This window comes from Acinonyx jubatus, chromosome B1, assembly GCF_027475565.1.
Source record: "Acinonyx jubatus isolate Ajub_Pintada_27869175 chromosome B1, VMU_Ajub_asm_v1.0, whole genome shotgun sequence".
NCBI classification, from domain to species: Eukaryota; Metazoa; Chordata; class Mammalia; order Carnivora; family Felidae; genus Acinonyx; species Acinonyx jubatus.
The window spans coordinates 81,424,252-81,451,424 of record NC_069382.1 but is presented as its reverse complement, the minus strand read 5'-3'; the positions used below and the strand labels follow the sequence as shown (position 1 = coordinate 81,451,424).

General features: G+C 33.0%; 1 protein-coding gene across 3 annotated transcripts in view; it reads left to right on the top strand.

Annotated features, from left to right (window-relative positions):
* USP38 (ubiquitin specific peptidase 38) overlaps window positions 1-27,173 on the top strand; it is a 68,937-nt gene that overhangs the window by 11,513 nt on the left and 30,251 nt on the right. For 2 of the 3 annotated variants that reach the window (XR_008296101.1, XR_008296102.1), the window contains exons 4-10: window positions 233-334; window positions 3,951-4,109; window positions 7,417-7,610; window positions 10,203-10,296; window positions 12,638-12,744; window positions 13,874-15,227; window positions 20,180-21,087. Coding sequence is in view for 1 of the 3 variants with exons in the window: in XM_015081680.3 (XP_014937166.3) it covers window positions 233-334; window positions 3,951-4,109; window positions 7,417-7,610; window positions 10,203-10,296; window positions 12,638-12,744; window positions 13,874-15,227; window positions 20,180-20,341 (2,172 nt within the window). In the remaining 2 variants the exon portion in view is untranslated. Of the gene's footprint in view, window positions 1-232; window positions 335-3,950; window positions 4,110-7,416; window positions 7,611-10,202; window positions 10,297-12,637; window positions 12,745-13,873; window positions 15,228-20,179; window positions 21,378-27,173 lie in introns of those variants that run through there. The other variant, XM_015081680.3, reaches the window with a different exon arrangement.

Below are 27,173 nucleotides of genomic sequence, written 5' to 3'. Positions count from 1 at the left end.
TTTATTTGATCAAGGGGTTTTAAGAGTTATTTAGGCCACTGCATTCCCTTGATGTCAGTCATGTTGTTATCTCCCACCTTTCTCTCTCCCAGAGTTTAATAACATGTTATGATAGAACTTTCCAGAAAGGGGGTACTCAGGTACGTATTTTTGGTCCAAGGAAAATAACCGCTGACTGGGTTAATGATTTCCCTACAAACTCTTTAAGATGGATGTCTTATCTTTTTTGAAGGTTTTTAATCGACTTTGGTTTCCTCTTGTGAGACCTGGTGCTCTTGCAGTTCTTTCACATATGCTGCTTAGTTTTCAGCATTCTCCAGAAGCGTTCCATTTGGTAAGTTGGGACTCAAGCTTTCTACATTGAAAAGCTTTGTTTTAAAATTTTAGTTTAATATTGAGTCACATTTACATGTAGTCAAAAGATCCTAAGTTAGTCCTGAATCTATTTTCTTGTAGCTTTATGATTTCTTAGAAAATTGAGGTGATGGGATTTCCCTCCAAAGAATATATTTCCGGAATGTCTGAGTCTCACCAAAACTGCTCCACTTGCAACCACTACCAGCAACTGAAAGTTATTGTTCTACACGAGAGATGTCACATGTCCACATCACTGATGGTTGTCTTTTTCATGTATGAACAGTGTAGAAGAAGAAAAATGGTTTAAAACCACTGACTGCTCTAGAATTTCAGAAACGTGAAAACATCAATTGTTTTATAGCCCCAGAACTAAGACTTCATTCTCTCCCAGCGTATAACCTACAAATCCTGTTGATTCCACCTTTAAAATATATCTGGAATCCTACCACTTTTAATGAGCTACATCACTGGTTTTGATTTGATCTGATTTCAGTTATTTCGTTATCAGTTATTACAGGTGGAAATGATAAAATGTTATTCAAAGAACCTGTCCACTTATCTATCTAGCACATCACAGAAAGGCAGTGCTTTATCTGGTTACTTGCTTCCTCCAGGGTCTGATCCTCAGTTTAATAGGACTAGAACCTCATTATCAATCCAGCCACAATGTAAAAATCTTAGGAATGCGGACCCACTACAAGCAGATTCAAAGGAGACTGATGAATAAGTGCTGAATCCCAGTTGTTCATTGTTAGCTAGAAATATAACTAACTAGCCTCCGAGAACCATATACATGCATAGGCTGCTCAGTGCCTCACTGCCACTGAAGGAAAATCTGCAGGCTTTGTAGAAAGTAAACCTTACCAACAAGTAATTACATTATGCATTGTCACTTAGCTTGTGTTATTCCAAGAATTTCTACAGTTAATTGCCTAATTGGTGATGTTGACCATCAACCAGTAACCTTATATTTGTTACACAAACAAAACTCAAAACTTAAGCTAATATAGCAGGTATACGAGCAGAGTCTAGTGAGAATTTCTACAGTTAATTGTTTAATTGGTGATCTTCACCATCAACCAATAACCTTATATCTGCTGGTTATACAAGCAAAGCTCAAAACTTGAGCTAATACATCAGGTGAACTAGCAAAATTTAACAAGGTAAAGAACATCAGTTATTTGTGTCTCTTCAGGCACAATCGTGTAGGCCAATTGAGAAAAGCTTTCTTTTCAGAATTTCTGGAAAGGAGATTCTCTAACATAACTTAGTCATCCATTCTAATGTTCATTGCTCCTCAAACTGAGGACATTTCTTAATCTGTCTGATTAATCATTTATGCCATACTCTAAACCCATTTCTTTGTTCACAGTTTTTTAAAAGATGGAAGATACTCCATATTGTTGTATTGCTTTTATATTCTGAAAAAAATATATAGTTGAAAAAAAATGGTTGACTGAAATATTTAGCTTATTGAAATATGAAATCATTTAAGAAATCATTAGATCTGAAATTAAAAGTTGTCATCTGGCTTAGTAAATTCTAAAAACTGATATCTAATTATTGCTTCCATACTATAAGCATGGTATATGTATATATACATACATATATATGTATATTTGTATAGCCAGACCAGCTACTCAACTAAAATGAACTTGAGCATCTAGTGGTAGTTAAATCATGTGGTAGTTAAATCAGCTGTAACTAATTCAGTGAAGGATTCAGGTTTAGAAGTTGTTGAGTATAAGCAATAATCTGGAATCACCATCACTCTTCATTACATTACCTGTTTATACTATTTTAGAGCAAACCAAGATTGATGTTATAATGTGTGTATTTATAGATCAAGTTACTTTTCTTATGCTTTTTATAAGTGGAAAGAAATTTATACAAAAGAAAAATATCAAAGCTTCTAATAAGTTATATACATTGTCTCAAATAGTAACTTAAGTTTAATGAGTATTACAGTAATGTTGACAAATATTTAGGTTTTCTCATTCAAAAAATATCAACTTCCAAGCATTTAGAAGGTAATAGCCTGCTTGCACATATATATCTATGCCTATGAAAAACTTAGTCTCATTTCTATGTCAGTGATAATTTTAACCATATAGGATGTATAGCAGACAACTGTATTACCTGATTGCAAAGACCAGATCTACACTAGGAAGGCTTTTGGAAGATTTGGAAATAAATTAAATAATCATTTTTTAAGTTATTTTCTCTTCTTCTCTTCCACTTCTCTCTCTCTCTTTCTTTTCACCTGTGAGGAAACAAAATAATTTTGGATTTCTGACTATTTTAGCAAGAGAGTATCTGATAGAAATAGCCTTATGGAGCAAAATTATAACTCAGCTTTGCGTAGAAATGTAGAGATAATAGCAGCAGAGTGAACTCATTAGGAACTGATGGTTTCGTGGTCAAATTAATACCTTTGATGGAGGTAAGATTAAAGAAGGTAGTGCAAAAGCTAAAATGTAATTTTAAGATCTCCAGCATAGAATCAGAGCAAAAAGAGAATAGCAGCGTTAATTTAAGAATATGATTGTTCTTTTTAGGAGGAAGGAAAGAAAGTTGATTGTGATACTACTATAATTTGCCATTTGGAGACCATAAAACTTTAACTTCACTTTTATTACAACTAGGCAACCAAAAAATTGTTTTAGAAATAGAACATAATATTCTTAGATACCTTTTACATATGAAGTATAAATGTATAGTAATAGATTATAATTAATAATTAGTTGGAACAAGGATACCACTGTACTAATGGAATGAACCATTTAAGCAAAACAGGGTTTATTTGTTAATATCATCTTGAATACGTAATGGCAGTGTATTGACTTTAGCCTAATTTTATAATGAATGGACACTCTTGTGCTTATTATCAGTGCTGTTTTCTGTGTGTTTTTGAGCAATGAGCATTTTAGATTTCCCTTTTATTTTTAACCCCAGTTTCTTAGAAATTTCTGATTCCCTTTTAGAACCATCTCCTATTTTTGGAGGTGGAGAATGGCAGTTGTTAATAAGGATAACCATGCTAACATAAGACATCATTTATTTGCTTATCTAAAAGAAAGGTAATCCTATAGCCTGAGCTGTAATTTTAGTTACTTTACTTTCTTGTAGTAGACTTTAATGTGCAAAGTATATACAGCATTTAATTCTTTCAAGTTAAAAATCTAAAGTTCACACTAGATGGAGCCCTTAAGCTAATTCTCAGTTTATCTTTTAAAAATTTGTTTCTATTGTAAACAATCTGGTAAATATAATAATGCTAACATTTTTCAACTTAAGGCATTTTTCAGAATGGCAGGAGTGACCAAGCCTTCTATTTTGTACCTTAGTTTGTTTTAGATGGAGCATAAGGATGAGGAGAGGGGTCTCATGGAATTAAAATTATATGTGACTTTGAAACTAGATTTACTTTGATACTCGAAATTTTTAACTTCTTGGCTTTTTTAGAAAAAGGCTGTGACTGAACATACAGAAAAGTATTTGCTGATCATGTAACATTTGCATTCCATTTGTAGGCTAGAGAATTTGTTGCCAATTTGTATAAATTGAAGAATGTTTGTCTTTTTTCTCTTCAGATTGTTCCTCATGTAGTTAATTTGGTTCACTCCTTCAAAAGCGATGGTCTGCCTTCCAGTACAGCCTTCTTAGTGCAGTTAACAGAATTGATACAGTGTATGATGTATCATTATTCTGGATTTCCAGATCTCTACGAACCTATTCTGGAAGCAATAAAGGTATGATGGTAGTTGCACCAGTATTTATGCAGCTGCAGACCATGATGTGATAGATGAATGTAGTGAAAGATTTCTATAACCAGCTATTCAATTTACTATTCTATATAATATGCATTTTGTTTGAAAAATGTAATTGGAATCAGGATTCATTAATATTTAGGAAGTAATCTCTTACTTGCTGTAACTAATCTGAGTTAATAACCATGTTTCTTTAGCTCTACAATGCCATCAATTATGAGGCATATCTTTAAATTTGTAACAGCCTGTGGGGCACCTAAGTGGCTCAGTCAGTTAAGCGTCCAACTCTTGATTTTGGCTCAGGTCATGCATGATCTCATGGGTTTGTGAGTTCAAGTCCTGCATTGGGCTCTGTGCTAACACTGCAGAGCCTGCTTGGGATTCTGTCTCTCTCCCTCTCTTTCTACTCCCGTCTCTCTCATTCTCTCTCTCTCTGTGTCTCCTCAAAATAAATAAATAAACGTAAAAAAATTTTATAACAACTCTTGGGGAAATTTGTTTAAAAAGAAATGGCACACGATCGCTTCTCAGACTTTTGGCAAAGATCAAGTGTAAAAAGAAATGCTACATTATGTAAATACATACATCACCATTGTATTCCAATATCAGAAGTGTTAAAATACATTAAGAATATCTTAGAATCCAGAAAGGCAGTTTAATAAAATATTTGACTTTGTTTCCTTACCTGTTTTTATTCCATTTTTGCTGTGGACTATTCACGAATATCCATATTTTATAGAATCTTTACTTGAGTTATTAGTGAACTTACCCTCCTTTTTTAACTTTGTATAGTTATTAGACCTAAAAAGCACTGATTCTGTTTGTCTTAAAGAATGGGTCACAATGTGTACACTTTACTCAGTAAACTTACTACATGATCAGGGTATAGCAAAAGAATTGGAGAACTTGCCTCAGCCAGAACTAATCAGAAGTTATTAGAAATCAGTTGTGTTAGTAATGTTTTTTTTGAAATGTTAAATTTTGAGATCTTAAATACAAGATAAATCTCAATATCTTTATTACTTCTTCTGTATCTGAAATGAATGCAAAGCTTATTCTTTTTACTATATGGGTGAAGTCAAATTGATTTTGGTTGAACCCAGAACACAAGATTCTTGCACAATTAATGTATACCGCTGGTATGGCACTTTGATATTTATATATGTCTTTGTGTAAAGGAGCTTTTTATCATAGATTCAATAGTAATGTTAATGTCTTTCTACGATGTCTTTCTGTGTCCATAGATGAAACCTCTTGCTGTTTGTTATTTTTCAGTGGTTTACATATTGAGAATTCTGATAACTGAACTAGGCTCAGAAGAAGCAAGGTTCTCACTCTAAACCCAAGGGAAGCACTTTTCTATTAGCTGGCAACAATAGCAAGAAAATCAAGAGATTAAAATTCTTTCAGAAAATATTTGTTTTCTAAGGTCTAAGTACCAGATGGTAATAGCAGTCCAAAAAAGGTTGAATGATGTTACCAACTTTCATTATTCTCCATTGTTCTATTCGTGCTTGAATTCACTTTGATTTAAAATTGTATCTCATATGTCATAGAGCACATAAAAGAATCTGTATCTTGTAATAATTTTCTATATTGTTAAACATGACATTGAGTTTTATTTTTCAAAGTCAGCGGTCATTGTGCTTAGATGATTTTCATTTTTTATGCGCAGATTACTTTGAGCTTTTATTTCTAAGGGTTAATATTGAATAAAAGTGAATGAAAAAGAGATATTTTTTATTTTTACTAGAAAATTTGAAAGCAAATTATTTATTCAATTATGTGTTAAGTCCGTGTTCTGTTGCCTTTGAATAGCACTACAGTATACCTTGATCTCAAAGTTTTGAAACATTCTTCTGACAAATTGGAAACACACATAGTTCAAATGTGATTTGAATTCCTTGTTCTTGAATATTCCTCAACTTAATAAACTCTACCCTTAGGATGTGTATATTTATTTTAGGACACAGTTATTGTTTCCATGTAAAATAATGTAATTTTTTGATGACTGGTCAAGTTCTATAGGTGATTTCAAAAGTAAGTAAGTGAAAGATGGGGCGCCTGGGTGGCTCAGTCAGTTAAGCATCCAGCTTCGGCTCAGGTCATGATCTCGCAGTTTGTGGGTTCAAGCCCCGTGTCGGGCTCTGTGCTAACAGCTCAGAGCCTGGAGCCTGCTTCAGATTCTGTGTGTGTCTCTGTCTCTGTCTCTCTCTCTCTCTCTCTCTCTCTCTGCCCCTCCCCTGCTCACACTCTGTCTTTCAAAAATAAAATAAAATTTAAAAAAATTCAAAATAAAAAGCTTCTGCCAAAAAACAAATAATCCAGTGAAGAAATGGGTAAAAGACATGAATAGACACGTCTCCAAGGAAGACATCCAGATGGCCAACCAATACATGAAAAAGTGCTCAACATCACTCATCATCTGGGAAATACAAATCAAAACCACAATGAGATACCACCTTACACCTGTCAGAATGGCTAACATTAACAACTCAGGCAACAACAGATGTTGGTGAGAATGCAGAGAAAGAGGATCTCTTTTGCATTGTTGGTGGGAATGCAAGCTGGTGCAGCCACTCTGGAAAACAGTATGGAGGTTCCTCAAAAAACTAAAAATAGAACTACCCTACGACCCAGCAATTGCACTACTAGGCATTTATCCATGGGATACAGGTGTGCTGTTTCGAAGGGACACATGCACCCCCATGTTTATAGCAGCACTATCAACAATAGCCAAACTATTGGAAAGAGCCCAGATGTCCATCAGTGGATGAATGGATAAAGAAGATGTGGTATATCTATACAATGGAGCATTACTTGGCAATCAAAAAGAATGAAATCTTGCCATTTGCAACTACGTGGATGGCACTGGAGGGTATTATGCTAAGTGAAATTAGAGAAAGACAAAAATCCTATGACTTCACTTGTATGAAGACTTTAAGAGACATAACAGATGAACATAAGGGAAGGGAAAGAAGAATATAAAAACAGGGAGAAGGGACAAAACAGACAAGACTCATAAACATGGAGAACAAACTGAGGGTTACTGGAGGGGTTGTGGAAGGGGGGATGGGCTAAATAGGTAAGGAGCATTAAGGGATCTACTCCTGAAATCATTGTTTCACTCTATGCTAACTAATTTGGATGTAAATTTTAAAAAATAAAATTAAAAAAAAATAAGTGGAAGGAAAGAAAGGTTAAATGTCAGCAGAAGAATCTTCTTTATGGTGCTAATAACAAAAATGGTTTATATTTTTAAACTATTTCTCCTCTTTATGATCTACAGGATTTTCCTAAGCCCAGTGAAGAGAAGATTAAATTAATTCTCAATCAAAGTGCCTGGACTTCTCAATCCAATTCTTTGGCATCTTGCTTGTCTAGACTTTCTGGAAAATCTGAAACTGGGAAAACTGGCCTCATTAATCTAGGAAATACATGTTATATGAACAGTGTTATACAAGCATTGTTTATGGCCACAGAGTAAGTTTAAATTTGAACATTTTGTTTTTTAACTCTAGAAATTGATACATAGTGATGAAATGTAAGATAATGGTTTTGTCTTCACATTATTTCTTATATATGGCAGAAATTTTAATATTTTTATATAATTGCCTTACTCAGAAATGAAATTGCTCTTAGTGCTCAGGAACTATTAAATGTTAACTTATATAAATTCTACTTTACATTTATATTATGTATTGCATTTAGAATATTCTGAATGATGATATTTTTTAGTATAACAGGGATTAAGTGAGCACATTCCAAAGAGTTTAAGTGTCCTCAAGTACTAATTTATTATTATCTTGTAAGACAGTGTATTTTTAACCTATATGTCTTTTAAGGGAGTTATGTTTAGTTTTTCCTGCTTGCAGGTATTTTGCTGTTTATCAGATTAATAACTTCTTCATTGCTGCTAAAGTTTAAGCTCTATTTCCCACCTCAAGTTGATAAATAATAAACAAATGTATAAATGTATATCTTTGTCGTCATACAGATTTACTTTCAAATTCACTTTCTTTTGCAGCCAAGCAAATAGGAAATCAGAGGTTGTTAGCTATATGAGTGCTATCTGTAAAGGTACAAAATAATGATAAAATTTTCCAAAAGGCAAAAACTTGGTTGAATTTTTCTCTTCAGTACCAATAGAGTATTTATGGAACTTGACCACAGATCTTTACCAATTGAGTTCCAAGCCTTTGTAAGTTTTTATGCCTACCTAGAGGAATCACAAACTAAAAGATGAAGAGTTAGGTTTATTTTCTGGCCCCAGAATCTACTACCAACACTAAGGTGTTTTTTTGTTTGGCTTAGTGTTTTCTTTTATTTTTTTAATTTGTTTGTATTTGAAATTTTTAATTAAAAAAAAAAAATGTATACTCTTCCTCACAAGTAATACTATGCATGAAACTAAATTCAAATCTGTATCTCACCACCAGAGGTCATCTAGGCCTGCTGTCTCATTTTACAGAGGATAGTGAAAGGAGAGACCCAAAGCAATTATAACCAGGAACAGCAATTCAAAGAGCTTCAAAGAGTATCATCTTTTTGTATGATACTATGATACTGTCTAAGAAAAGGCAGATAGTATATTTTATTCCTTTGGTAATAATGTAAATTCCTTGTGGTTTAAAAAATTAAATTTGGAAGTGTATAAAATAAAAATTAAACATGAAAAAAAATTCCCATCCCCAAAGGTCATTTGTTAGCAGTTTTGTGTGCATCATTTGAGACCATTTTTTTACAGTTATAAGATTTTATCTAGAAGAAGAACAAATGCTATTTTAAAAAAGTTTTTTTAAATACTTATAATCTTATTTTTAAAATGTTTTTTAAAAAATATTCATAATCCTATTTATATGCTTTTTCCCAGCACTTGCTTTTATCTTTTAATGATTCCGGTTGGAAGTATTCCCGTGATAGGGTGGTGACAGAACTGTCATTCTGAATAAATAGATTTACTGTATATTTTATTTGACCATACTCCTATTGGTGAATATTAAGTTATTTTACTCATAATTAACATCTCTCTGCTCTTGTGCAGATGTATAGGATTTGCTTTGAATAGGGTTTGCCAAATTGCTCTCCAGAAAGACTATGGCATTTGAACTTGCATACTAATATATAATTGTACCTGTGACCCCATACCTTTAGCAGTGCTGGATATAATTAGTCTTTGAAATATTTTCTAATTGGGGGAAAAATGTCTTTTTGCTTTAATTTGCAACATCGCTGACCATTACAGAGTTTTCCCTCCCTATTTTTCTTTGTTCATTTGTGTTTGTTTTCTGAATAACCTATTCTTTAATTTTGTGCACGTTTCTTTTGGGTCTTTTTCTTTTTCATATTGATTTATATGTACTCTGGATGATAGTCTTTCATTACATTCTCTCTTCGTATCAGTGTGATTCAGATTTGTAGAGTGCTTCATTTATAGTTTTTGTTTTATACAGCGAGATCAGTTATTTGTCATTTGTGGGGTCTGAATTATAAGAAGTCTTCCCCCTCTATTCCCCCCCTTTTTTTTCCTTTTAAGTACTTCCGTAGTTTTGTATTTCACATTTAGCTCATTATTCCTCTGTGGCATTTGTAATAATGTAAAATTTTATCTAATTCCACTTTTTTCAAAATGGATACCCAATTGTTTCTGTTATCTTTTTTGAATAATTTCTCCTTTCCCACCCTGTACTTGTACCACACCCATTAAATAACTCTTAACTTTACAGTATGTTTTGTTGACAACACATTTTTTTTTATTTCATGCTGGTATGAAAGAATTTAAGTTATTAACTGATACCGTAATTCATTTCTATTTGCTAATCCAGAAAATAGGAATAATTTACAACAGTACATGGGCCATTGCCCAGTCCCATAGTAACTGTTAATTTATTGTCATTCTTCCCTTCCTTCTTCACTTCATTGTAAGTAGTAACTTTGCTAAATGAAGGGCCATCAAATGAATCAAATTTTACTTTGAGGATAATAAGTTCTTGAACTAACTTCCTTTTAGCTTTTAATAAATGCATGTGTGTGTACACATGTGTACAAAAATCACTATGTTTTATTCTCTTTCAGTTTCAGGAGGCAAGTATTATCTTTAAATCTAAATGGGTGCAATTCATTAATGAAAAAATTACAGCATCTTTTTGCCTTTTTGGCCCATACACAGGTGAGTTGTGTGTGTAGTTATATATATGTTAACTTCCTTGCACATTGTTCTAAACTTGGTGAATCTTTTTAATACATATGTGACCATTTAACATATATTAAATCCACTTAGATATACTAAAGAGATCCTGCCTAAAATCACGATATGATCGAAGTTTTTATTTCTTCCTCCTGTTTTCCATTCTTGTAGATGAATATTATACTGACCCTTTGTTCTAATTATAGATAAAATCTGATTTTCTATCCAATAAATAAGCTTCTACATAAGTCTTTTTAAATGCATATTTAATAGGTTCTGGATACTAAATGGATATATTTTTCATAATAATGAACAATTAAAATAATTTTATGGTACATTGGCTTCATTTTCTCCTGTTTCTAATAATATGTACCTTCTCACTATGTCCAAAATGTTAAGCTCTTGAATTTAATGGGTAAACAACCTCATCTGTTATGTTCTAGGGCCTAAAATTTTAAGATGATCTTTTATATCCACACATTAATCCAAGGAAGTGAATTTATGCTACTGGCAAGAAAGTCACATATAGTAAACATTCATTCAATAGACATTTTTGAGAGACACAATATGGAGTCTGATAAGTATTCAAAGAGGAATCCTTATGCTCAAGGAACTTTAAGTTTTGAGCAATACATATGAATGATACATATATATCATTTATAAATGATGTATATTATTTCCTGGTGTTGCTCTGATTATGTTAGTTTCACAGAGGTCTAAAGGAGTAGGTAGGTAGAGGCAGAAAGATAGCTTCAAGATTGGTGGGACGAGTGGATAAGAATGCCTTGTTTCCTATCTACAAGCTATGAAATAGCTCAAGTATAACTTTTTAAATGGAAAAAAATTAACATATGAGCGATGGCCTATAAGTAGCAATATACTCAGAAATAATTTTATTCACTTTCTGAGGGAAGTATGTTCACAAATTAAATTTAACATCTCGGGACCAAGGGAGATGAAATCTCTACCCTCCAACTGGCAAATAGTATTTTTCCAAGTAAATTGACTTATATATTTGCTTTATCACTAGTCTACATTTACTGCATATCGTATATGATATATATCTGTGTATATGTAGATGTAAGTACATTACATATACTATATTGTGTACTGTATTACATTATTAAACCAGAGTTGTTAGAAAACACCATAGGAGGGTTCCATGTTCCCTAGAAAAGAAGAAAGAACACACAAGAGAACCTAATTAAAGTTCTGTCACAGTTGAGGCCCTGTCTGATAGCAAGCCAACAAGGATTATTTTAGGTAGGTAGATTGCCCTATATAATTGAAAAGGCTTTTTTTTTTTTTAGTTGATAAAGCTAACATATAATGAGCATTTAAATTTGCCTAGCTTCTGTGCAAAGTAGTTTACATGTATTATCTCTTAATCCTCAAAAACCATCTATGAGGTAATAAGATAGATAGTATCCTTGTTTTATAGATGAAGGAAGTGAGTTTATGTCACATGCTTTTCAAGGTCATGCTAACAAGTGACAAGTGGGGATGTGAACTAAATGACTCTAGAACTCATGTTCAGTCAGTATGCTAAAGTTCGTTCCTTCAAAATACTATCAATACGCATACTTGGATAAGTTTTTTCTTAGCTGAGGACTCTGCTATATACCACATACATTCAAAATGTCAGAATTCTAAAGTTTCAAGTTACAATCACATCTTTTCAGATGCCCTTTTAATTCCTTTTTGTTGTCGCAGAATCTAGGATTTGAACCAAGATTGCTACAAAGTCCATGAGCAACCATTTCACTAAACTCCATGCTAAAAAAATAAAATCAACAAGGACCCTAAACATAGTGCTTACATTCTGTACATTTATGAAATGTGTACCTGGTCAAAGAAATTTTCACCCAAAGTAGATATGCATGGCCCTGTAGAGTTGTCCCCTTATTACTTTACCCAAAATATATATTGGATACATTTATATATAGATATATAATTATATATAGATATTAACATGTCTTTTTCAAATTTGGTTTTTCAAAAAATTATGGACTCAAGCACGTGACTGTCATAGGAGGGATAATGCCAGTAACATTATATTAAGTGTTCGAGAGATCTGGGTTCTAATTGGCTCCCTCTGACACTAATTTAGCTGTATGACCTTGGGCAAGTCACATGTTTCTTTAGATGATAATTCTTACCTGCAGAATGAGAAGTTGTGGCTGAAGATTACCTAAATTTAGTTGTAGCACTTTGTAGTAAGGTTAAGCGCAGTGTAATTTTATTAAACCTGTATTAAGATTTCAGTTATTTGATTCATGGTGTGAGAATCACTTCCTTGTATTTTCTCTACTGATATCAAAAGAGAGAAGCATATGCACCTCGGGTGTTCTTTGAGGCTTCCAGACCTCCATGGTTTACCCCCAGATCCCAGCAAGACTGTTCTGAATACCTCAGGTTTCTGCTAGACAGGTAAAAAGCATTTTTAAAGTTATGATTTAAATTTTCTTTCATAACAGATTATTTCTATAGCATATTGGTTTTGCCTTTAAAAATATATTTCAAGTGTTAATCTTTAAAATACCTTGCATTCATTGTATGTATTTAAGTGTTCTTTTGTTTTTAATTTGGTTTCTTCTGTTGATTTTCTTACTTTGGAACAGCGTTCTCATAGTGTAGTACAAAGACCTCCTGTGGGTTCGTCAAACATTTTCAGGGGTCTTCCCTTCTAACTCTGTATCTGTAGATCTGTAATTGAGGCCAGATTTTCTTCATATGCTTCACCCAGAACAACATATCACAATAGATTGAATGATACAAGGATCCAGCTGCCTTCTATTAAGCCAGATACTTGAAATATTTGCAAAATATAAAACAATGCCATTCTTCTCACTAAATTTTTAGGTTTTAGAAATATAATTTTTTCATAATATTATTAACATTAACATGTAATGGCTTTATTATTGTTTTTAAATATTACTTTTATTCTCAGCTTTTGAATACAGTAAATACTGGTGGATATAACCACGCGAATGAAAGCTCTTGGGTTCCTTAATTACTTTTAGGAGTATAAAGGGGTCCTGAGACCAAAAAATTTAATATTTGCTCCTTTAGACCAGTTCATATTTAGATGGGTTTGGTATATTTAATGGTCTTCTTACCACTTAGTTAATAAAACCTATATCTTTTTCCTTCTCTTTGTGATTGCCTCCCTTCTGTTACGTAAATGACTAGTAAAGTTAGTTGAACTCAACATATGCAATCTTCTGTTGATTCAGGTAAGGACATGTTGAGTGGTTTCTTCATTCCAGGCTTTCTATGAGATGTCAGGCAGACAAAGATACAGAAGATAAATAATAGGCATATATAATTTACTAAAGAAAGTATGAGAATATAAGGTAGTGATAACCCCTAACTTGTAATCTACATTCTCAAACTATTCAGTGGTCCTATTGATTGAAAGAGGAGAAACTTGATTTTTTACATTAAGCATTATATTTGATGAAAATAATTTGGCTGTATATGTAAGGCCCCAATATTTTTAAATAAGTGACATTTAAACTTAAGTGAAGTAGCTATATAATGATATACTCTCCTACAGGCTACATGAAGAAGAAAAGATCTTGCAAGTTCAGTCCTCACACAAGCCTCCTTCAAGTCTGGGGTGCAATGAAACTTCTTTCCAGGAAGTGGCGAGCAAGGCAGCTGTACTAACAGAGAGCCCTTGCACAAGTGAGGGTGAGAAGACTTTAATAGAAAAAATGTTTGGAGGAAAACTACGAACTCACATATGTTGTTTGAACTGCAGGAGTACCTCACAAAAAGTGGAAGCCTTTACTGATCTTTCACTGGCCTTTTGTCCTTCCTCTTCTATCGAAAATTTATCTTTTCAAGATGCAGCATCATCACCCAATACACAAGATGGCGATCTAATGCAAGCCAGTATACCTTCAGAAGAACCAGGAGTTTATAGTCCAGCAACAGCTGCCTTTGTTTGTGATTCAGCTGTGAATGAAAGAATGTCACACAGTCCTCCTGATGAGTTTTGCTGTACTGATAACACTTCTGTCCCTCATGAATCTAGCAAGATTCTTGTTAATAAAGATGTACCTCAGAGACCAGGAGGTGGAAGCACACCTTCAGTCACCGACTTACTAAATTATTTTTTGGCTCCAGAGATTCTTACTGGTGACAACCAGTATTATTGTGAAAACTGTGCCTCTCTGCAGAATGCCGAGAAAACTATGCAAATCACAGAGGAGCCTGAATACCTTATTCTTACTCTCCTGAGATTTTCATATGATCAGAAGTATCATGTGAGAAGAAAAATCTTAGACAGTGTGTCCCTGCCACTGGTTTTGGAGTTGCCAGTTAAAAGAACTACTTTCTCTTCATTGTCAGAAAGTTGGTCGATAGATGTTGACTTCACTGATATTAGTGAGAACCTAGCTAAAAAATTAAAGTCTTCTGGAACTGAAGAAGCTTGCTGCTCCAGATTGGTGCCGTATCTGTTAAGTTCTGTTGTCGTTCACTCTGGTATCTCCTCTGAAAGTGGGCATTACTATTCTTATGCCAGAAACATCACGGGTACAGAGTCCTCATACCAGATGTGCCACCAGTCTGAAACTCTGGCATTAGCGTCCTCCCAGAGTCATTTACTCGGGAGAAATAGTCCCAGTGCAGTTATTGAACAAGATTTAGAAAATAAGGAAATGTCAAAAGAATGGTTTTTATTTAATGACAGCAGAGTGACATTTACTTCATTTCAGTCAGTGCAGAAAATTACGAGTAGGTTTCCAAAGGACACAGCTTATGTGCTTTTGTATAAAAAACAGAGTAGCACTAATAGTTTAAGTGGTAACAATTCAACCAGTGGACTCTGGGTAAATGGCGACCCACCTCTACAGAAAGAACTTATGGATGCTATAACAAAAGACAATAAACTATATTTACAGGTAAGTTGGAAACCTACGCTTCATCATTTGTGGTGAAGCAATTGACAGTGGTGAAATGAGTGCCCTAATTTTAAAACCCAACTTAGACATTTTCAAGGAATTTACAGAGTAGTAATTCTGAAATTTGAGTCTGGGTTTATGTGAAATGGGTTCAGCCTATATAAATTATCTTGCTTTCTAATGTTATGAATTAATTATGAATAGTTGCAATTAGATGCAGTGTGAAGGACCTCACTTGTCTTTAATTTACAAAAGATGTGATCATTGTAAAATCATTCCATACTGAAATACAGGAAGTTCCCTCTTCCCTTCAATCCTACCTAACAGGGGGAAACAACTACTGTTTGGTATTACTCCTTCTAGACTATTGTATAAATATTTTAAGGGTAATTATTAACATTCGGGTGAGTAAGATAAAAGACACTGCAAGGTAGAATATGTAAAAAAAGGTATTTGTATTCTTTAAAGACTTAAGCAATAAAACCAAGAAGATAATAGAATAATTAGTGTATAAAAGCCATGGAACAAAGGTTTCATGTGAGCTGAACTTACTTACAAATATACTTTTTGCAGGAAGTTAGTGATTTTACTACTTAAAAGTTAATAAAGACCTTGCTGCAAGTGTTTTTCTTTGAAACCTGCCAACTTGTTACCAGCATAAGGACCAAAACTAAATTATCAGTGAAATTGTAGGTATATTCATTGGGTAGTCCAAGTGATTTTATGAGTTTACATAAGTAAGCTCTAAAAATCTTGTGTTTGAAACTCAGAAAGCTGAAAAATACAGATAGAGTAAGAGAAGAATTGGGTCACTATAGTATTTATTTTGAGAGGAAAGTTTTCTCAAAGGTCTTCAAATTGACTGCATTATAAAATATTCAAATAATGATACATGATACATTGTTAAACGAGTATGGCAATGTTCTAGAGTAACACAAAAATAATACATTTCACAGAAAAAAATTAGAAACTCAGAATATTTATTAAACCTGATTTACCACCAAAGATTACTACATCCAGTCAGAAGGCTTATGATCAAGGTAATAGAATGTATTCAACCCTATCCTTCTTGCTAGATTTCAAATAAGCACTAGATATTAATAGTCATGATTCTCGAAGATTAGAGAATAGGAGTAAGGGCAAGAGGGTTAGGTTGGAATAGGAATTTTCTGTAATTTAAAATGTAGAAAATAAGAGTGCAATCTTGATTTATAGCAATATGCAGATTATTTGTCAATGATTGAGTAAAATAGCATATTTATCAAAGGGGGGACATGGGTTTTAAAAAGATGAGGAACTGCTCTGTTTCTGTGATTGGATTGCCAAAAACTCTTATAACCATAACAACTACTTCATTACAGCCTACCTCTAAATGATTTTCTTATTCTTACTATTTACCCCATTACAATATTTACAATATCTGAGTGTGAGGAGCCATTCTTTTCATTATTGTTTTAAGGCCTTTATGTCACTATAAAGGAAACTATTATGTACTTTGTTAATTCAGTTTTTCAGTGTTTGCAATTGTTCTAAATTCCATCGTAAGTCTCAAATTGGCAAGTTGTTTAATGTAAAAATGATACTGCCAAATCTTACATTAAGATTTTTATGTTCCAGTATTAAGACAGGCTATTAAGTCAAAGCTTATTACCAAAGTACCTTTTTAAAGCAAATTATAAATACTCAACTCTTATTTAGAAACTTAAACATTTATAATTGTCTTATTTGCTTTTAAATACAATCATGTAATTGATTTGTGCTGATTTGAATTGTGATGGTTCTCACTACTCATACTATTTAACTGAATCATCCTAGTATTTTAAGTTTGTGTTAAGAGACTATGTTGTTTTGAACACGTGGAACGTGTATATATATATGGTTTTGTTCTTTTTTTTTTTTTACATTTTTGAGATATAGTTCAAAGTCTGTGCTCATTTCATAGTAATAATGCTTTAAAATAGATTGCTGTGTCAAGAATATGTTAGTTTTAAGATACAGCTTTATACCTATTTGTAAAACAATTATAAAAATTTAATCCAGTGTAAGTAAAATAAGGATGTGGAGTGGACATTTTGAGTTCCTTTGCTACTAAGTAGTACTGCAAATGAATTTACCAATTTAGTACATATCAGGGTAGCTACTTTTCTAGTTTTGCACATTACATTAGAAATTCATCTTGTATCATTTTAACAAGCTCTTTTTGGGATTCCATTTTTAAATTTTACTAAAATCACATCTAGATTGACATGTGTTAGAAAGAAACTTGGTGAGATGAGTAGTTTTGAAAAGCCTGGGCAAAAAATCCTGTATGACCAAACCATTTTCTGTGTGTGTCATAGCCTGTGTGTGCACATAGGATAGCAGTACAGATTGTGGATCTCGAAGTAAATTTGGGAAGGGCTTCTTTCTTTCTTTCTTTCTTTTCTTTCTTTTCTTTCTTTTCTTTCTTTTCTTTCTTTTCTTTCTTTTCTTTCTTTTCCTCTTTCCCTCCAGTCCAACTTCCATAAGGAGTATCTCTATTATTTTAGTGTCTGGACTCTAAAAATTATGCTTTTGTTTAGGATCCAGTGAGACAAAGATTGTGAAAGTAGCACCAGCACGGCACTGTGAAGATCACCAGCTATCCCCACATGTCCCGCATCAACTACAGACAGAGCTTCTGTCCTTTCCTGTTTGGTTTCTTTCCTGTTTCTTTAGAGGACATGGTAGCTTAATGTCTTAGTATGTTTCTTTATTGTACATACAGAAGAGTATATGTAATATATATGTGTAGTTTAAAGAAAGATAAAAGATGGATTATTGTAATGTTAACATAGTTACTTGAGTGAGATCTAAATATTCTGAAAGTTATTTGTCCCAAAGCAACAGTAACTAACTCCAAGCTGATAGTCCACTACTGAAATAACTGATTTTAATACCTGATGTAAAATTGGAATATAAATTCTAGATGCTATGAGAATCATATTTTTTTTTACATACAATGTCACAATGTCACACAATGCTCACATCTATATTAAAAGAAAATGAAAGGCAGTTTTCCCTGCTTCTATCTATTAAGCCTATTTTCTGAAAACAGAATATCCTACATTTTTGTCTGTCAGCTATGTATTTATATAAGTAGATAAGAAAGCAAAAAAGGAATATCCCTTCCTTGGGAATCTCTGTCTTGAAATGTAATAGAGTTTTCACGTGTCTCAGAAGCAATGAAGTTAATTTTGTATTATGTATGTCCTTTAACACTACTTCTGGGGGGGTGGGATTACTTTTTAATGAAATTTGCCTTATCTTTTGGGAGCAGAACTTCTTGAACTCTACCTTGCATATTCAGTTTTATTTATTTCATTAGGGAACATGATCTATATCTGAAACCAGATCTTAGACACAGAGTCAGATTTTCATTGCTTGTTTGGATACTTCAGTAGGTTATAGAGCTAGAGCAATGAGGATTTTGTTTCTTATTTTGTATCTATTTCTTACATATCCATAGTTTTTATTTTCTATTTGTAAAACTAAAAATTTTATTCTATTTAAAATTCTTATTTTATTTTTACAGATTAAAAAATAAACTGTCTCTTGAAAAACATTATACAGAGGAACCAGCACAGTAAATGGAAAGGAAAAAAAAAAAAAAAGGTTTTTGAGAAGTATCTTACAAATTAAGTTTTAAAAGCCTGTCTAAGCCCTGCCAGAGACTGGTTAATTAGACCATTCTGTTACAAGGATTTTTTATGTAAGGTCAAATTCAGCTATAAAAGTATGTGATTCTTTATCATTTTTTCTATTGGGAATCACACAGCTGTTGCTATATGCTACTGATAAATTAGGGGTTCATAATGTGAAAAATAGATGTCCAAGTAAGCCTGGTGGTTTACTCCATAATAAAAAATTGGGCATCTTGTGAAGAGGAGAGAACAGTTAACTAAAAAAAGTAGCTAAAAACTATAACACTACCTTGCCAGTTGGAGCAAAGTAACTGGGCTTATTTGAAAATTGGAAATAGTATAGTTTTCATGATTACTGTTAAATGTATTTTTAAGTTCTTCATGATGATTATGCCTAACACATTAAGAGTGTCTTCTAGACCTTATTGACATGGACTTCATTTGAAAGTTATAGACCGTTTCCCAGAAAAATGGGCATATGCCAGAATATTTTGTGTTTTTTTTCCCAAGGAGTTTGTACCAGTTATAGAATGCGGTTTGACACCTTGCCAAATGAATTTGCCATTATTTATTTACATTTGCTTCTTTTGAGGCTAAGTAGCTAATAGTGTTCTAATCTATGATCATTAATATTTACTGAGCACCTAATATGTGTCTGGCACATAAATGAGTATGACTGGTTCCTGATAAAAGTTCTGATACTGGTAGGGAAAAGTTTTAAGTAATACTGTAAGAAGATAGGCTCCATTTTCCTTAAGAATGTTATTGAAATATTACTTTTATTTACTGAGAAGTATTCTAAAGGTAGGAAACATTCAGCCATTTTTCATTATTTATACCTTTTATCACCCACTTACAAAATAGCCCCACTTGATAAAGAGTAGATAATCCATCGTCATAACCTTTAAATTCTACATTCAGTATATTAGAAAGGAAATCTATTCCCATATGTGTTGATGAGTATTTGCAAGAACACTAATATTTCCAAAGAGGAATTTTAGGATGTGGGGCTTCAGTTTTCTCTTCTGCAAACTGAGGTATTGAACAGAATGGCCTTTAGGATCTGTCATTCTGTAGAGTTACCCCAGGATTTTGCATTCTTATTTGTTCCATCTGTGATTATGTACTTTAGTAAGATTTGACAGGGATTAATATAGTCAATATTTTTTAAAATACTGAAATTTAAGGGATGCTTATTAAGGATTAAGTCAGTTTTAAAATGTATGTAGATGATATACTCATCCACTGCGTTTAGGGTTTTAATTTTATAAAAATTCTTTTTAAATTTAGGAACAAGAGTTGAACGCTCGTGCCCGGGCCCTACAAGCTGCATCTGCCTCATGTTCATTTCGGCCCAATGGATTTGATGACAATGACCCACCAGGAAGCTGTGGACCAACTGGTGGAGGGGGTGGAGGAGGATTTAATACTGTTGGCAGACTCGTATTTTAATCCTGAGAGAATCCAAAATGCACTGGTCACAAAACATCTATTACTATGACTGTTAAAATGTCAGATTGTAACAAATATCATACCTATCTTTTATTTTTCTTTTCATTAGACCCTTTTACTTTAAGAAAACACACTCAGTGCTTGTTTTTATTTTCTTGACAATACATTTATTAACAGATGCATCATGGGAAAAAAAAACTACCTCTTAAAATTCCATTTACTTTTATGGTTAGACATGCTTGACCAAAAATTTTCAGAGGAAAGTATGTACCTGGTCCCTAATTAAGCTGCATTAAATTTAGTAGAGGCATTTAAATGATCTCATTCTCAGTTTTACTAAACAGAAAGTATAACTCATTTAGCCTCTTTTATAAAAGAATTGATGCTAGAAATGATGGAAAAAATTTTGTTTCCTGTATATTACCCCATTATTAAATTCAGATCTCTTAAAATGCTAAAGATAATACAGTCTCTAATGAAGGCAATAACATAAAATTTATCAACTATAGTACTTTTCAGGTTTTTGTTTAGTGCTGTCCTCAGCATCACTGTATCTGCATTTCAAGTACAAATGTTTTAAAAAAGGATTATTTATACATATATGCTGAATTGATTTTAAGAAAGGTGCATGATCCTGTAGAAACAACATTTTTACCTAAAAATTGCTAACTTTGTAGTATTTCTAATTGTTTAAGGATTTTAAAATTCTATTTCAGGGAGTATATCTTCTCTGTGTTTTGAAGGAGGTGAGTTCTGTATGTGCCTTGCAGTACTGTAATTCAAAAATAGGAATCTTTGGCTGCGGAAAAGTTTTTTAAAAATGAAATGTTAGGAAGTAATTTTTTGTGTTAATATTAAAATTATAACTTTTTGAAAGGTATTAGATTTTCCTGAAGTAAAATCTGATGGTTCTAAATCAATAAGTGTGATAGATTATTTTTAAATCTTAGAAAAATTCAGAGGAAATGAACCTAGTCAAGTAAAAAATCTTTGGTTTTGTTAATCCTCAGATTATTAAACATCAATTGCATATTTCTAGAGTTGTACATTTGGTTTTGTTTTTTTTCCATTTGAATCTTGTGTTTTGCACAGTTGTTTCTGTCTCATAGTTTCAGATAAAACGGTAAAATGTCAGACCCTACTATCCCACATTTTCTTTTACCAGGGAATGGGAAACAAGTCAGTTCTCCTGGGTCTTGATTGTACATATTCAAGAGTTATCCCAGTTGTCCCCTTTCCTAAAGGTTTTTAACTTATCCATGATTGTACAATCATTGTTCTGAAATTGGTCTCATATTTATTTTGAAAACATTTTAAGGAAAGACTGTTCTTTGGTGATTTGGAGTTTATCTTTTTCCCAAGCTTTTAATGGGGTAGTTAAAAGCAGAACTCCTCATCTTCATTCCACTATGTCCCACTTCTAACTTGTTTCCAGTCACCAGGAAAATTAGGAAACCTGATTGGATTAAAATTGGACCTTCTTTGCAGCATTTGTTGAGATTTGTCTTTTCTATAAATGAATGAAACAGACAAATTTTTATCACACTGTCTTTCCTGTGAGCTTCCTCTTATCTTAATAGTGAATTCCTAAGCTACCCTATGTGTTCAGTTATCCACTGGCTAATTAATGATTTATTAATGATTAATCAGTGTTAGTATTTATTGAAATTGGTGAGGTCATTTAATACTTGCTGTATTAATACTGGGCTCAGCTACTTCTAGGAACTTTCTTAAAGACAGACCTACACATGATTTTATTTATGAATACCAAACAATTCAAGGATTTTATGTGTCAAGGTAATATAGAATTTTCAAAATGAGAAAAAGATAAAATTTTAGGGGCGGCTGGGTGGTTCAGTTGGTTAAGCGTCCGGCTTCGGCTCAGGTCATGATTTGTTTGTGAGTTCAAGCCCCGCGTCGGACTCCATGCTGACAACTCAGAGCCTGGAGTCTGCTTCAGATTGTGTGTCTCCCTCTCTTTCTGTGCTTCCCCTGCTCATTCTCTCTCTCTCTCTCTCTCTCTCTCTCTCTCTCTCTCTCTCCCCCCTCTCCCCTCTCCCCTCTCCCTCTTTCCCTCTCTCCCTCCCTCTCCCTCCTTCTCCCTCCCTCTCTATCCCTCTCTCTAATAGATAAAACATTAAAAAAATTTTTTAAGATATAAATTTTAGTTATATAAGAATACTGGGACTATGCAGATGATAATTTCATACCAGTACCAAAGACTTGAAATTAAAGACTTTTAAGATTAAAAATGTAATAACATTAATCATTTGCTGAAATTGAAACCAGAATAACCAGAACCTCCATTTCCCATTTTCCTAACCCTTGTGCTTTCTTCTTCCTCTTGCAAATTCTATCTCCACCTCTCTTCTCGCTAAATAATCAGAAACAAAGCAACATTGGGCTAGAGATCTGACTTTTGTCTCCATACCTTAAGATTCCAGAAGAATCTTTTGGATGTAGAAATAAAGATCCCTCATGATGTCTAGAGGTATTGGGAGTCCTTGTAACAGGTTCCAAAAGCCTATTATTAACTCATATCTAGAAAGAACAAAAAATATTTAAAAACTAAGTTGTAAGCTCATCTAAATCTTCTTCAATTAGTTTTGTTCTTTTTATGATAATGTTTATTTACAAAAGTAGTTGTCTTTTTGTATACTTCCTCTTTAAAAGCTTTCTGAATGCTTCTTGAGTGTGCAGGACAGTTGAAGAAAAACAAAATTGGCACAGTCTGTCTAGTATTCAAATCTTAATGGAAATTACCATTTTGATGTCATATACGTTGTTACAGTTCTTAATTCTCAGTATATCTTTTTCCTGAGATTGTGCACTTCACATAATATAGTCTATACAAAGAGCTTTTTAAGTGATTGTTTCAGAAGAAATAATACTGCACACTTATGTATGGTATCTTTTTTCATATGAATGCTATACTTTCTATATCCTTTCATCCTCTGCTAATGAGTTTAGATTTCTAAAACTATTACTAAAGTAAAGAAGGATAAGTTATTCACATTTTATAAAAACTTACTAGGAAGTATTAGCTGACTTCTATTAACAACTCAGTAACGTCATCTGGAGAAGTAAGGTTAATAACTTGGGTAATGTAATCTAAGAAGCTAAAGTACAACAGCTAGCAAATTTAAATTAAAAATTATCTCAATGAAACTTAAAAAATAAATTTAAAATAGAAGTTGCTCCATATATATACATTCTTAAGTATTTACCAAACTGTCACTTTCCATCATAGTGTTAGCCTTATTTCATTTTACATTAATTTTTTTATAGAGTTCTTTTTAGAATCTCAAAATGAATGGGGGATTTAAAAAACAAAGATATAAAGTAAACAGGGCTTTATAAAAATCTATCTTGTAAAGAAATTGCTATAGAAATAATTTTTAAAGAAATGAAATAAAGATTTTTATAAAATCAACAATCTGGGTTTTATAAATTCAAAGGGATTTGTTATGTAAAACCTTTAGCCCCAATGTTATATAACCAGTGTGGATTTGACATTGAAAACAGAATCTAAGAAGTCAGCCAAGTGTGTTGCCAGCACTCCTCGGTGTCAGTTATGGCCTGCAGTTGTTTTTCTCGTAATAGATCTCATGTTTTCACATTTTGCTTTGTGTGCTAGACACACATACACACACACACACACAAACACACAGCCTTTGAATTTCAGAGAGATGAAAAAGTTGTCCCTAGCTAGATCAGTTTTCAACCTTGCATTCATGTTAAAATCACTTGGAGAGTTTATAAAAAATAATAGCATATCCAGTCTTCACCCCACACCAATTAAATTATGTGAGGATTGAACATCAATATTTTTTTGAAGTTCTTCATGTGATTTTGATGGGCCTCCTTGGTTGAGAACTTCTGGGCTAGAAAAGGAGTTTTTTCCTGGTGCTTTTATCCAAAAGGACTAATGTGTTGAGTTTCTACCATGTGCTGGAGTCTGGTTGACATTTCTGTGTGTTTTTTCTCATAACTTTGCTCTCCCTAAGCCCTTTACACTTGAATAAATAAAGTCTTATGAAGGAATTTGCTCAAAATCACGCAGCTAAAAAATTAAAAATTGAGATTTTTAAACATCAGAATTGAGATATTAACTCAAGGTTTAAGGACTCCAAAGTCGGTATTCTAATGGAGAGATAGTAACAAGTGGGAGAAAAATGTGAGCAAAAGACTTATGCAAATTACATATTAATAAATGCTTCCAATAAATTTTATGAAATAAAATTTGTTTCACTTATACCCTTCAAATATGATTCAAAAGAAAAAGAAAAAGTGAGATCTACTTTGTTAAAACTTACAGGTAATGATCTAAACAGTTGAGCAAACTCATTTCCTAAAGTAAAGGAAGTTAAATTCCACTTCCTTTACTAGCTTAATCTCTTCCATTTTTCCCTTTCTGTCCTCCCTCAATCCTATTGGATCTTGCATAGTTCTTATTCAAAATCATGTACTTGCCATCTCTAGGCATTTGTATATGCAAATGTCAGTTAGCATACCATTCCCCTTGCTCTACTCTCCCCTCCCTGCTTTCTGTTGACTCATTGCTACTCACCTTTCACTATGCTCAAGTCTTCTCCTTCTAAGCTGCCAAACTGATTAGTCTCCCATTTTATCTTGGGTTGTGTCTTATGCTTCTGCTTGAAAAGACCATGGCTTAGTTGTGGAATGAAATTAGTCCTAGGGAAAAAGCTGATCATTTACATCCAACGAAGATTAAAAGCAGGACTTGAAAGGATCAAACTCATCTGTGAGTAATTTAATGGCAGTACAAATACTAACTGCAGCACTTTACAATAAACTTCGCATTTAAGAAAGTAAGATTCCAGGGGCACCTGGGTGGCTCAGTCAGTTGAGCCTCTGACTCTTGATTTCAGCTCAGGTCATGATCCCAGGGTAATGGGATGAAGCCCTGTATCATCAGCATGGAGCCTACTTAGGATTTCTCTCTCTCTCTCTGCCCCTTTCCCCTGCTTGAGCATGCTTGCTGTCTCTCTAAAACTAATTAAAAAAAAAAAAAAGTAAAATTCCAGCATCTGATAAAAAATTATCAAGCATTCAAAGGAGGAAAATATACCACCTAAAGGGGAAAAAAAAAAAAACAGTTTCAGAAATTATGAAAGGGAATTGACAAACTAGGAGCTTGAAAGAATGTAGGGGCACGTGGGTTAAGTAATCAACTCTTGGTTTCAGCTCAGATCATGATCTTACAGTACGTGGGATTGAGCCCCACATCAGTCTCCATACTAATACTCCATACGCACTCTCTCTCTGTCTCTCTGTCTCTCTCTCTCAAAATAAGTAAATGAACTTAAAAAAAAAGAATGTAAAGAAAAACGTGAACAGAATGAAGACAGTGGAAAATTCAAGAAGCTCAACCCTAGCAGAATAACATAAATCATACAATGACATCATAATCAAATTACTTAAAAGCAATGATAAATTCTTAAAAGCAGCCAAAAAAAAAAAAAAAACCCGCATTACATATAAAACAGGTCAGCAAACTGTATACAACCCTCAAGCCAAATCTGTCCTGCCTCCAGTTTTCTCATAAAGTTTTATTGGAACACTGGCTACACCTACTTGTTTACCTATTGTCTGTGGCTGTTTTCACACTAAAAAGGCAGAGTTGAGTAGTTTTAACAGAGACTATTATGGTCAGAATGCCAAAAATATTTACTAGAACATACTATTTTTAAAAAATAGTGACTCCTGATTAAAAAAAAAAAGTCATAAGAAAATATGCAAGCTAGGAGGTAATGGGATGACTCAGATCTAAAAAGTGCAGAAGGAAAAAAATTGTGAACCGGTAAATATTCACTGTATCAGTGAAAATGTCATTCAAAATGAAGGTGAAATAGGTATTTGTAGACAACAGCAAGAATTTTTCCTTGAATATTTACACCCCATGATAATGTGAAAAAAAGAAAATCTTCAGGCTTAAGAATACCAGATGGAACCTTGGATCTACATAAATGAATGACGAGTACTGGGAATAGATTTGGCACCATTGACTCAATTTACAGACTATCGAGGAAAGGAGGAACAGCTTTGGAATAGCTCAAGGCTCACTTTGTGCCCATGAGCAGCAATTTGGGTCTTCTGCTGCATCTACCATGCATCTAGCACACACCATAGAGACAAGAGACTCCCTGCCAGGAAAAGAAGTCTAAACATGGACTAAAACAGAATTCAGCAAACTACACGCTGTGAGAGCCACCCACTTATTTGAAAATCCAAAATAATATAAGAATGTTACATATAGCTTACATAGAAACTTTTAGAATTAATAAGTTTAAGTTCCCTGAATATAAAGCCAATATATAAAATTCAAGTGTATATCTATACAACAGGAACAAGTATTAGAAAGTACAATTTAACAACGGTATTATATACAATAACATAAAAAAAATTTTTTTTAAACCTAACAATACATGTATAAGACCTCCACACAAAATACTATGAAACATTTAGGAAATTAAAGCAGACCCAAATAAATCATGGCTTAGAAAGCTCAATATTATAAAAATCTAATTTTTCTCAAACTGATCTATAGAATCAATGCATTCCCAATCTTGGGATTCTTTTTTTTCTTTTTCTTTTTTCTTTTGTATTAATTGAGAAGCTGGTCCTAAAATAGAAATGGAAAATTTATAAAAATTAGCCAAGATTCTTGAAAATCAAGAACAAGTTAGGATGACCTTCTTTACAGGATAATAAGTCATTATAAAGCTAAAATAAAGACAAAGTGGGCTTATTATTCTGTTCAGGAGAAAGAATTGAGAAATAGACCCATACTTACATGCACATAAGATTT